This window comes from Gymnodraco acuticeps, unplaced genomic scaffold, assembly GCF_902827175.1.
Source record: "Gymnodraco acuticeps unplaced genomic scaffold, fGymAcu1.1, whole genome shotgun sequence".
Taxonomy (NCBI): Eukaryota; Metazoa; Chordata; class Actinopteri; order Perciformes; family Bathydraconidae; genus Gymnodraco; species Gymnodraco acuticeps.
Window position 1 is genome coordinate 1,098,923 of NW_022990224.1, and position 13,506 is coordinate 1,112,428.

At 39.1% G+C, this 13,506-nt stretch overlaps 1 protein-coding gene across 1 annotated transcript in view; it reads left to right on the forward strand.

The window, feature by feature from the left end:
* The window catches only part of plxnb2b (plexin b2b), a 127,327-nt gene that overhangs the window by 101,385 nt on the left and 12,436 nt on the right, over nt 1-13,506 (forward strand). The window contains 10 exon segments of the mRNA XM_034218709.1: nt 435-571; nt 1,016-1,198; nt 2,622-2,715; nt 4,606-4,803; nt 6,036-6,215; nt 7,424-7,560; nt 8,588-8,688; nt 9,046-9,275; nt 10,508-10,689; nt 13,104-13,170. Of these exon segments, the coding sequence (XP_034074600.1) occupies nt 435-571; nt 1,016-1,198; nt 2,622-2,715; nt 4,606-4,803; nt 6,036-6,215; nt 7,424-7,560; nt 8,588-8,688; nt 9,046-9,275; nt 10,508-10,689; nt 13,104-13,170 (1,509 nt within the window).

The window sequence follows — 13,506 nt, forward strand, 5'->3', positions numbered from 1 at the left end:
TATGCCACTCATGTGGAATGGTCAAATACAAGACCCTAATGTATCTGCAAATGTAGAGCCTAGATGCTGTCACATTACAGATTGTGTATGCATTCCTCTTTAACCAGATGCTGTGCAGTACGCCCCCTTCCTCTCAAATAGCTACGCGGTAGCCTGTTATAGTATTAAACGGGATTTTCATATCTCCGGCTCCGCTAAAGCTTCCCCACTGGGGAGTGCTCCGCCTAACTGTTTGCTCAGCAAATTGAGGCGGATGTGGTGCTTGTCTGAGTGTGTGTGTGAATGTTTCTAATAGAGAATATGAGAACAAGCAGGCTGAGAGGAGATGTGTGTACATGACACAGCATTGTGTGAGCGATCATGTGGGGTTGGAGCTTCTGTATTCATGCTGTATCTTGTGCCCCCTTCACCCCCCCCCCCCCCCCCCTCACCAGGACCCGATTCCCCAAGGGGTGACACCCACCAGAGGTCTGAAAGCTGGGGGCACCCTCATTACAATATCTGGTCACTCTCTGGAAACAGGCAGTAAGGATGATGTCCAGGTTACCATCGGAGGGGTGGACTGCACTGTGTAAGCACTTTCTTCCCTCAATAATTGTCATTCCCTGCCAAAGCCCAATTCTCTTTCAATTCAGTCTTATCATATGATAAGTTCTACTTGTTATTCAGACATTGTATTCTATGCAAATACTACAGTATGAACACTTTGAAGCCAATAAATTGATTCTTTTTATATTCCTGAAGCAAAAAATGGAATTGACCTTAACTCTAGTGTTCTAAGCAGGATTATTTTTTTCTCACCGATTGCCTGGCTGTTGTGACCACCATTGTTCTGTCAAACCCAGTCTGTGGTGACATTTTAGGCAGAGGTAACTGGAAAATAACGAGCTAGAGGAGCAGCAAAGCCAAGATTTAACAAGCTGTCAGGTTGCTGCCATGCTGGCTTCGACTGCACAGTGACCTCGTGCGACCCCCACTCCACAAGCCAGTTAGTGTTATGTCCTTGTCTTTGCAGGGAGCACTTTGGAGAAGAAATCACCTGCAGGACAGGAGAATATCGAACAGATAAGGTGCCCTCCTTATTTCTCTCCGTCAAAGTGATGTATGGAAAGAGTACCGCAACATACATCCATAATGCCTTCCAATTCCTGGAAAATCCTCAATTGATGGACCATCAACCCAAATCAAGCTTTGTCTGGTGAGTATAAGTGACAGCATGTTTTCATTTCACCTGAAAACTTATAATGTTGAATGAAAAATGATTTTGAGGCTTTTCATGTTTTTGTCCATGTCTTGTCACATTTTACTCTACTTTTCTAGAGATTTGAGAACTTTGCCATCTCTATAGGGATGCTTTTTTTTGTTACCTTCAGAAGGACTGAAACACAAATGTTTAAAATGTGAGATCTAAGGTTTAGCTGCGAAGGATCCGTTCATTTAAATTAAACTGAAAGATTTTGTACGATGTATTGCCATGTTATTTAATGATTCAATCCCATTTACTGTGATTATTTCTTGAGATTTATGTTATGCCACCTCAAGGTTCTTATTTGACAGTTTGTAAATAAACATCTTACATGTGATTGATTCAATTGTCAGGAAAATTGGTCCAGAAATTGATGTCCACCCAAGGATGAATTGTTTTTAATTTGGTGATTCTCTGACTTTTTATCTTGCACCGATATCGGATAAAGATTTAACTGTGTCCAATACGTTGCTTAATTACAAATTACCCACAAAACGAATGCCACTCGAACTTCTGATTGTAACTAGGATACACATAGTACCTGTTCAATATCAGCATGTTAGCGATGTTATTGTGACCATTAGCATACTGACGCTGAGCATCATCAGCATGGCTGTTGGGTTCCTTGTTTGGAAAGCTGTTGGAGGCTCACTCTCTCTCTCCTTATTAAAGTCATTCATTTCTGCATTTTCTAAATCTAATGAACTGACATAGTGAAGAAAATTCAAGTTTGAGTAAAACTCAAATACAGAATAATGCAGAAGATGAATTTGCCTTTCAAATAGCTTGCATTGTACATTTGTTTTATCAGAAGAGAGGGCACAATGAAAAGAAAAAGCAGCTTTGTTGACAAGGGCTTATAGAGACATACTGTTATAGAAAATTGCACACTTAGAAACCTACGTTGTTCTTTGCACTCCAGGCTTCTATCTGTCTGAAACCTTGGTAAAGGTTATTAATACCAACACCCTTTTACTTGTTTTAAAGTATAATTTGTCCTCCGAGAGTTGCTGAGTAGGCCTGTTGTTTGTGTTTGTGCGCAGAACATTTTTCCATACTTACTTATTGTTTGCTGTGGGCGATGCTAGTCTTTGATGTTGTACCAAACTGCCTTATGATCGCTGAAAATGGATGCATTAGGCAGTTACCTTTTTTATCTGTGCAATAGAAAGCTCTAAGGCGCATGTGATTAGGCACGCAGACTAGAACAACAGACAACAGATACACTGCTCGCAGGCTAAACTAATTTGCTTCCATCTCCGGTGAAAATTACCCCAGGTGCAATTTAAGAAGTGTGTCTGTCTTCCCGTAACACTCCCTATGAACTTGCTTTTGTGTGACTGGGTTATCTGTAATCATCTGTGTGTGTTTTTAGTGGAGGGAGGAACATTGTGGTGACCGGCTCGGGCTTTGACCTCGTTCAGACTGCTGTTCTGAGGGTCCAAGGAGACAACTCGCAAGCTTTTGAGGTATGTCTTTCATTTGTTTTCTTATATCCTTTTATTTATACCCATCTTCCCCATCAGCCTTTTGATCATCCTCCTCGTAATACTGTAGTCATCATTCCTTTTCTCGCTTCACTCTTTCTCTTAACTCTCTTTCCTACGCTGCTGTTTGCTTCAATTCTTTTTTAGAGTTTCTACATTTCCATCTGTTTGTCCCTCATTCCAGCGGCACCGTCCACCGTCCACCGTCCATTGATCTCCTCACAACTCATGAGCCCACACCACAGTTGTGATTCATTCAAACACTCTCAAGCATGCTCACACACACCAACAAATTCACTCATCTCCACTTCCCATGCTCTCCCTGATCAGTGGGAGTCCATAAGCCAGTCTTACTTCATCTCACTTCTTAGGCCATAAATCCTTAAAACCTGTAAGATTGCAGATTGCAGATAGCAGCAGCACTGTTTTGCCCTCACTGAGATATAACTATGGTCCTCATCCAACTTAATCATGCAGGATTGATTCCACCAGGGAACTTGAAGGAGTTGCCACATTGTGCTGCTTCCTGCCCTTCAGTGGACTGGGCAGTGTGGAGCATTAGCAATTTGTTCTTTTAATTTATAAAGCCACATTTAAAGCCAGCATTAAGGTTGCAGGAGATTATGTGAACACGCCGCTCTTCACCACTTCACTCCTGGCCTCGTCCCTGGTCCCCTGCCATCCTGCGGGACAGGAGATTTGAAGGGACTCCTGGCTGCAGGATGTATGGGTGTTATCTGAAAGGCCTTGGCTGGTCAACTTCATAAGCTTCTTTTGGTTTAAGTCTATCCACTGAACTAGACCCACATATTTTCGGCTGCTGGCTTGTTGTGAAAACATGCTGATGACAGCTTAAAGTGGTGAGGGTTTTTTTTTCTTGTTTATAATTGTAAACCCCAGCTGCTTCTAAGGTCAAAAGAAACCTAGTTTTAATATAAATAAGTAGTAGATGTAGATTTACATAAAGTATTTTGCCTCCTGGCTTTTCCTCGAGCACAATGTTCAGATTTGGTTGTTGTTGTAATAACTCAAAGTTTTCCTTTGTGAATGTGTTAATACTTTGATTTACAGTATAGTGTTACCTTCTTCTCTTTGTGCTAAACTAACCAGCTGCTGGCTCTAACTTCATATTTAGGTCAAATATGAGAGTGGTGTAAATCTTCTCCATTCGCCATTTCCCAAAATTGTAAACCTTTCCTTTTAACAAAGAGCAATGAACTGTATTGTCCGAATGAGACTAAAATCTGCACTTGGCTCACAGCTTAAAGGAAGGCTAATTCACTTTTGAGCTGTATATGAAAAGACGTTAAATGAATACAACCAGTCTCACACTTTGTAGTAGGCATGAGTGACTTTTTCAAGGCATTATCTGATGAAGCCTACTCCTTTTGCCTCGTCATTTTGACATACTGGAATTGTGTGTAGGACTGCAGGGTTTAGCTGTCACGCAGTATCGTCAGCCCTGCATCGAAACAATCAGAGACTGACAGAAATATCACCATCCGTCCAGTTAATCAAAACCAAATAAACAAAGCCTTGGGAGGAATGACTCAGAGTTGTGATTAATCAGAGGCTGCTTTTCCACGACGGCAGAATGGGTTTTTAATAGAATGACTGAAAAGAGACACATCATTGTACCTTCCTTACCAGGAGTTTTTCGGCCGTCTTCCTACCCCCGAAACACTCACAAAAAACATGAATTCAATGCTTCTTAATTAATGAAAAATCCCTCAACATCCTGTTTGCTTTCCTTTTTCTCCGTGTTGAAAACTGGAGTACCCTTCTTCATGCCGTCTTGTGTTGCTTATTATGTTATATAATAATCCTAAATTGTCCAGTTCTGATATTTGACTCTCCCTACGTTACATTTAGGTCGCCCACGAGAAGAACGACACGGTCATCCAGTTTCGGTCTCCAACAGTAAACAGTTCCCTGAACCAGCCCTTTAAAACCATCATCAAGCTGGACAACATGGAGAAGGAGCTGAAGCCCTTCGACTACTACCCGGACCCCAGCTTCAACGAACTGAACAAGAGGGTCATCACTGAGGCCAGCATCATCATCGTCACTGTGAGTGCAGGATGCTCACTTCCCCTTTTAATGTTGCAGTGACAGCACAGTGTTTCTGAGAATCAGCGTCCTGTGTTATGAAATAATGACAAATGGTGTTATTTTCTGACTTAAGGGCAAAAAGTAAAAGATGCTGAATTGCAGTGGCTGCAACACATTTACAATCTTTAGCTGCTTCTGCTATGGATGGACTCCTTTGCATACAAACATTATGCAAACGGCAACACATTTAATATTTCAGCTCAGGGGTTGGTTTGTTTTGAAAGTCAAATGAACTGAGGCATAGTATTCTAGTAGCATTAATGTATTCTGACCTTTAAGAACAGATAACACAATTTTTTAATCTTGTAAGATACTTAATGTAAACATCAATTTATATTATAGTTTATTTCTGAGTGGGCATAGTCTCTGTAAGGATCATTCTCACTGCAATAGTGTTGCAACCGGGCAATTAGTCACAAGTTATACATTTCATTAGGCATTTTATCTATAAAACAAAAAATAAATGCGGATAAATGTTCATTTATTTTACCAACTCCAAGGCGATTTCTTCAAATTGCTGTTTTTCTTTAAATTGGTGTTTTTCTCTGGTTAAGAACTTTGCTGTTACTGTACCATTACAGTTGAGCCTTTTTGCTTCAAAAATGACCTCAACAATTAAAAGTTAATGATAAAGGTCCAGCAACAGCAGTGAATTTCTCTTTCTACTTCTTCTTCTTGTCAGTTTCAAAGTGCCATAGTTATCCCTTTGAGGTTTCCTTGTACAGGCGCCCTTAAGGTAAATAAATGAGTCAAAAAGACATCTGCAAAAAATAAAAAAATCCTTTTCAATTACTCTAACGCTTGCTTCCTTAAGCGAATTCACCTTCCTTATACAGCAGGCTGCATTAGAATAATTGAAAGCATGTCTGTAGATACAGATGCGTGCTGCAGAATCTCAAAGTGTTTATTGCAATGCCAGAACTGTAGGATTGACTGGAGCTGTGCCTACAGTGTCTTAACCAATAAATCATTTAGAAATGTGCTTACAAAGAAAATAATCTTAATCTTTCTAATTACTTTTGGCACTCGTAGTGGAACAGCAATGAGCTGTTATAAACTTCCCTTTCAATACTAATGAAAATGCTTTTAATACTCATCATACTTGATCGTGTCAAATGTGGTAATTAATTTCTCCCCCATAAAGTTAAGTCACGACACTTTTAGCATACCAGTCTGTCTTTTTCCTTCAGGGTTGGGGATTCTCCAAAGCTATGACGGCCAAAGAGGCTCAAGCTTTTGTGGGAGACGTTCCCTGCCTGGTGAACACGCTTCAGGATGACAAACTGTTCCTGGACCCGCCCTCCACCACGCCCAGCGCCCGCTCCAGACGGCACCGCAGAGACACCCGGCCCGAGCTGCTCGACTTAACGGTCAGTTCAGATAAAGTTAGACGGAGAAATCCTTCCATCTATTGAGATCCTTTACTTTAGGCCAATTGCCGATACCCCAATGAAAAGTGCTCCATTAAAAGTATGTAACTATAATCAGGAAAATGTAAACATGTAAATTAAGCAGAACAATTACCTAATGAGTCTTATATATTACTATATATTATGCAGTATCATTAGAATATTATTACTAATGTTAAAAGTGTATATAGGACTGCAACTAATGATTCATTTCAGTGTATTAGTCTTGATTTATTATTCTCCCTAAATTGATTACTTGAGCCCAAAATGATATCAAATTTGGTATGTTCAACCAATAGTCCAAATCTTAAAATGATTAAACGTATATTTCAAATTATTAAGAGTAAAAGCAGCACATTTTAGGAGCTGGAAACATCACAAAATGACTCAAATGATTATGAAAGTAGTTACCATTTAACTAATCTTTCCATCTCCTCTTGTTTATACTGTTGGATAGCTTAATCTAAATCCAAAGATCCCCATTTTGTAAAGTAACTACGAAGTAAAAATGTAGAATAAAATCATACTTTCTTCCCTTGAAAATGTAGTTAAATAGAAGTATAATGTAGAAAGAAAAAAAGTACTAAAATAAAATTCATTTGTGCTTGAGTAAATGTACTTTCACAGACGGGTGAAACACTTCAGGCATCATGAATTGTTACTGTACTTTTCTAGGCGTGTCCTCTGTACATCTGGGGATCCCATTTTTTCCACTGGTTGAACAGTTTTCATGTAGCTACAAGCCCTTTTTATAATTACATGTAATTAGCCGAGCCACAATTGGGGTGAATACTGTAACCTCTCCTCTGGGTAATATCTCTAAGAGAGCTATTGTCTCATTCCTGTGTCTGCGCGCTGCAGAAAGAAGCAACGCCTCTGACTATCAATAAAATACCTATATAGAAAAAGGTTGATTATTACATGTCAAACTCAACGCACTTATGCATTGGCTCAGTTAATATGGGCCTACAACCACATAGCCCGAGCACTTAGAAAATACTGAAAGGTCCTGCAGAACCGTGGGCAATTATGTAGATTTTCCTCCGTCCAAGTTTTCGCTCCATCTCCGGAGAATCTTTGCCATCGACACCTACCTGAATACATCTCTGGCTAAAATGCTGTGCAGATAATAAGATTCCTTCTCTCTTTCTTTCGGTCTTTATCCACAGATCAAGTTTGGGAAAGGGGAGTGGGTGGTAGGCTCGGTGGAGTATGAGAAGAAGAATGATTTGAAACTGTACATCATCATACCCGCTGTCATTGTGCCCATGCTGCTCATCATCGCTATCTCTGTCTACTGCTACAGGTAATTAGACTTTTTAAGGTTAACGTCACATTCACTGTTACTCAAATGAGGTCATCTAACTAATTCATATTTCATTAGTAGAGGAGATTTGGAGAAACGTTTATTATCTGAGCTTCTTGTCCATACGGTTAAATAAAACATAATACTTGGTTAAGACCTTTTTAAAACATTTTATTGACTTTCTTATGAAAACATTTTAGATTTTCTTGCATGAGAGGTTATTTGTATTCATTGGATAATAGCATTTAATGAGTATTTGAGACCCAACACACAAGTAATGTTTCATTTTCCATGGTGGGCTTATGAAACATTGTATTAGTTTGAAAACAATGTTAAGAAGCAAATAGCTTAAAATAATAAAAGTTATCAAATATGAATCTGATAAATCTTTGTTTTAAACGTCTCTGTTACATTTTCGTCGTTAGAAAGGTCCCTGTATCTCCAGTACCACTAAACAAATATTCAGAATAAAGAATATATCAATGAAACACATTCCCACAGACACGTCATTAAAAACAACATACTTGATTTACAGAAACATTTTGTCTTTCCTATTATTTTAATAATATTTTGAGCCCTCAGATTTATTTTTGGAACTTCTGTATTTTCTTAAATCGTACATATTGTTAGGTCGTATTTGTAAAGTTTTATAGTCGATCCTCCTCGTTTTTACTGTGTTTAATTTCAACAGTTCTGTCAATTTACCTAGAGGTCCTTCCAAAAAAGGAAATGTGTTTGCACGAGGATCATTTTGTCACAGGCTGTCATGCATCAGTTAAACATGCTGACTTCCTGCTGAATTTTCATAAAACATCACGAACAACAAATCCACTGTGACGGAGTAATTCCAGTGCTAATGGGATATGTTTGGGAAACTCAAGAGGAAACACTGTGACCAATTGTGCCGGCTCAAACTAGGGTCTTTGAAAAACAATTAGACCTCCAAAATTACAAAACAAAGTTAAAATCCTTCTCTTTCACAAACTTTGTTTTGATGACACACGTGTTGCTTGTTAAATGTGTTCAGGAGAAAGAGTCAACAGGCAGAGAGGGAGTACGAGAAGGTGAAACATCAGCTGGAGAATTTGGAGGAGAGCGTACGGGACCGATGCAAGAAAGAATTCACAGGTACCAACCAAGTGCAGCTGTGCAAAAGCTTGGCAATTTCTCTAATATCCCTCAAAGGATCGATGTTTCTAAGAAGCTATAAAGTAATGAAGTGTTTCATAGCTCTGATTACATTTCTTTGATGTATTGTCTGGCTGTGAATTAAATAAATTCTCCTGCTTAACATCGTGTTATCATCATTACGAGAAGCAGTTTTGCAGCAACAGTAATAGAAAACGTCGTTGCAATAATTTTCCCCCGAGAAAGTTCCCTTGTCTGCTTCTCGCACAATAATGATAGAGGCGAGCAGCACGCAAATGAGAAAGCTGTTTATTAGAAAAAGGAATGAGAAAGTGTCGTCTTGTTTTCATCCTGCAGACTTGATGATTGAGATGGAGGACCACACCAACGATCAGAGTGAGGGACGAATCCCCTTCCTGGACTACAAAACCTACACCGACCGCGTCTTCTTCCTGCCTTCGAAGGACGGAGCCAATGATGTGATGATCACAGGAAAGCTCAACATCCCCGAGGATCGACGGGCCGTCGTGACTCAGGCGCTCAACCAGTTCTCCAACCTCCTGAACTCAAAAACGTTCCTCCTTAATGTAATTATACTGCACATGCATGCAACTATGAATGGTTGGCTGTGGTCTCACATTGATAATATCTGCATACACATGGTTTACAGAAAAGATGTCCAACACAACAAGTTCCTCAAGAAAATAATGCCTGACTCTTTTAAAACACATTCAGTTTTTTACTCTTTCTTCTCAGCCAGGCTTAGAGAAGGGCTCTAGGGATGTTGTTCAGTCCAATAGTCCAGACTGAAATATTTCACCAACTATTGACTGTATTGCCTTCAGATAATATATTGACACACTTGTTTCTCAGTCGATGTATCCTAATGACTTTTGTGATCCACTAACTTTATCTGTAGCGCCATAATCAGCTCAAAAAGTTTGTTCAGTAGCCTACTTTTTGTTATGATCTTATACCAGCTAAACTTTATGTTTTGTGTTAATTAGTCCCTGCTAGCATGCTAATACGCCTTGCTAATTGGGGTCCTAATGCACATTACCTGCTGATGTAACCATTGTAATTGTAACTTTGGCATTAAGATCAAAGCATGGCGGGCCAGTAGCAAATGCCTCATAGCTAGCAGTTAGCAGCTAGCATGGCCATCTTGTTTTTTTTAAATCTGTTTAAATGGTTCAAACATTTAGACATTATAGCATGCAATATACAAAAACTGCTGGTAAAAACTGACAAGATTACATTTTTTTGTATTTAAAGAAACCAACTCCTATAAGCTCATCACATGTGTAAAGTAGCATAAAGATCTGAACCACGTCCCTGAGCATCTGCAGTGACATCTCTCTAATGTAGAGCTGCCCTTGTTCATCATGATGAAAGAGTATGCAACAATATGGCTCTTTTATGTGTTTAAATAGCGGTGCGATCCATCTAAATGCAGGCTTTCTCCCTTTTGATTCAAGGACTTTGTGATGTTTTAGTTAGCAGAGTACAGTGTTGAGAGCGAGAAACAAGAAATGGCAGAAAAAAAGAGATGTGTGAAGATTACTAATGGTCCAATAGTGCTGGCGCAGAAACGGCCTCTGAGGTGTTGGCTGAATGTGTGGGTGATTCGTCTCCCACTAATTGGTATCTTGCGTTAGCTAAGAGGCAGAAAGGAATTTACCTCGATAGCTATTGTTTTCACAGGCATTAGTCTTTTGGTAATTCAAAAGCATATTGTGTTTTGATTTACTTATGTGTGTGGGCTTCATCAAGATAATCTCCTGCCTGTTTCTTTTTGTGTGTGTTGGTGTGTTTGTAGTTTATCCGTACATTGGAGCACAGTAATGACTTCAACGCCAGGGCGAAGGTGTACTTTGCCTCTCTGCTGACGGTGGCCCTGCATGGGAAACTGGAATACTACACCGACATTATGAGGACGCTGCTGCTGGAGCTCATGGAGGAATACGTCCACAGCAAGAACCCTAAACTCATGCTGCGCAGGTGAGAGTTGACACACTCATGCAGTAACATACAATAACAAAGTTCCATTGCCAAGTTTAATATCTAAGTGGTCTAAATGCTAAAATATCATGGCAACAACATAACTTGAATGCTACTTAACCATGCTTGCAGATTGCTTTGTCTGGCATCATTCTTGGTTTGAAAAACAAATCTATCATATTGTAGTTTGTTTGAGTTTATTTTAATTTAGTTTGGTTATATGTGACAGTGTCGACTTAAAATTACATTATGAGGCGGATACAATGCTCTCTAGTGAGTGGTTAGGGCAAATCCAATTCCCCTCCTCCACGGAAATCAATAATACTGGATTGATGCCAGCATAGAAATGGAAATTAAGTGCAACAAGTTCATAATTCTGTCTCACAATACGAAGCAACCCCACAGCATAACTCCTACTGACAGTTTTGAACATGTAACTTTTTAAAGGCTTCACTTGTGCAGTTATTTACTTCTACAGGATGGATTCACACTAAGTTTGACATTTATGCTCATAATAGACCATAATGCATAATGTCTGTAGTGATATCTCTTTTATTTCCTAGTGCCACTGTGATGTGGACATTTTGGTTCCGAGTCAAATATTCTGTCAGCTGATAGATTTCAGAAAAATATTTCCTGGCATTCATGTCACCCTCAGGGTTAATTCTAATAACTAGTCAGCATGTTATCTAGGTCATTGGGATAGTGCTAGCATGCTGATGTTAACTGTCCCCACATCATGACAGAGCAATTTTGTCTAGCAACCTTTGCCTCTGAGATCACAAGATGTCCTTTTTTCTCAGCTCTATAATCAGAATCACACCATATCTAAACCCTGGCAGCATTATAATTAACCATAGGATGACATGCCATGTTTCCGGGTGATTTTTGCACTGACTACTGTAGTCCATCAAGAGCCAGACTGTTGCTTGATCTGTCCCAGTCCTCCTCCTTCTGTTTCTCCTTCTGGTTTTCTTCACTCTGAGCACAGAGTGCTGTGTGATCATTCTGTTGCTGTTCCCCTTCATCATCTTCTTCTTCATCTTCTTATCCTATAGCTCTGACCATGGCAAGGAATTACTTTTGATCCATGCTGTTTTTGATTGCCTTGAATACATAAGCAACATTATATTGTCTTTCTGCAAGTATAGTTCTAAAGCAGGAACCTTTTTCAAAAGACATTTCCAAAAAATAAAACGAGGTTTATACCAAATATTGGGCCAAGTTTATTGAATAAATAAGGTCCAGCTCTTAATCCTAATCAAGAGAAACTCTCATCACCTGAATTGTAAATCACCTGCAGCCATCATCTTACCCAAATTAGATTTTAATAATTGCCCTTTTCACTGAGAAAAGAGATACATTGGTTATTACAAAAATGCTGTAATTGGTTTGACATTCTAACTTATTTTAGTATAACAAATTAATTGGTATTTTTAGAATCTTGCCACAGAGTGAAACGTTTTTTTTCTCTATTGCATAATACAGTATGAATTGCTCTGTGTTCTCTCCCTTGGCATCATCTCATAATTCCTGTGTAAACATTCAGCTGACTAATTTCATTGAAGTAAATAGCCTTCAAAAAACAATCCCCAATATTAGTATTGTATGTTTTTCACTCCCTCCTACACCTTAGCAATAATGTCAAGGTCAAATCTTCCTCTGATGGCAGCCAGCACTCCCTCAGCAGGAGCCACTTGTCTGACAGTACAGTCGCTCATCACTGCTGGGGGGGGTTGTGATTTGAACTGTCTGCTGTGCCGAGGCACGCTGTGACTGGCTGTTGTGCAAGCACACATCTTAATTATCCCCCAATGGAGAGGCTCATTATGCTGATTAGGCCATTGTGCCAACACAAGCCTCCTTATATACAAGACATCTAATTAGGCTTGCTAGCAGTTAACGACGGCGCCACCAGTGGATGTATGACATTACAGTGGGCGATCCGTCAAGTGACCACTGACAGGATTTTTGACAAGTTGTGCAGAATTTTCCTAGTTTGACATTGTCCTAGATGTACTGGTATTTCCAACGAAATACCATGGAAATGGGCTTGAATAAGTATTACCTCAACTTTCCCAGGTTCAACACAGTACAGAGACATTAACCTAAACCATGATAAATATTTTAAATATATTCATAAATATGTAAAGATAAGTGCTAAAACCCAATAACATTGGCTCACAGAAAGCATGGGTGAGGATTTCTAAGAGTTTCTTAGCTTTCAATTTCTTTTTGAGTTTAGATGTCATGATATTAACAGTGCTAATGAAATATGTCACTTTTTTTCTTGAATTTCTATAATCGAGTGTCATGTCTGTACTACTATTAACATGCAGCAATATATCACACAATGGTTACATTTTATTCTTATAATGGCTTTCATAAACTGTTAATTAAATCTGTCTTTCCAGATCAGAGACAGTGGTGGAAAGGATGCTTTGCAACTGGATGTCTATCTGCCTCTACCAGTTTTTGAGGGTAACAAGAATGTATTATTACTTAAATGTATCAACTTCAACAGAGTAAATTGGCGGATTTAATCAGTGATAATTATACATTTATGTTTGAAATACTTTATCGCTAATAGAGAACATTGGTGTAATGACATGCAGCAGAATTAATGAATTGATTTCTCTAATTTTGTTATTAGTGCCGGGTATTGATAATGTGCATATATCTGTCCTTTCAATCGCTAATCATAACAATTAGCTCCTTGACAACATCTGAGACAACTTCTGAATAGCTGTGTGTGTGTGTGTGTGTGTGTGTGTGTGTGTGTGTGTGTGTGTGTGTGTGTGTGTGTGTGTGTGTGTG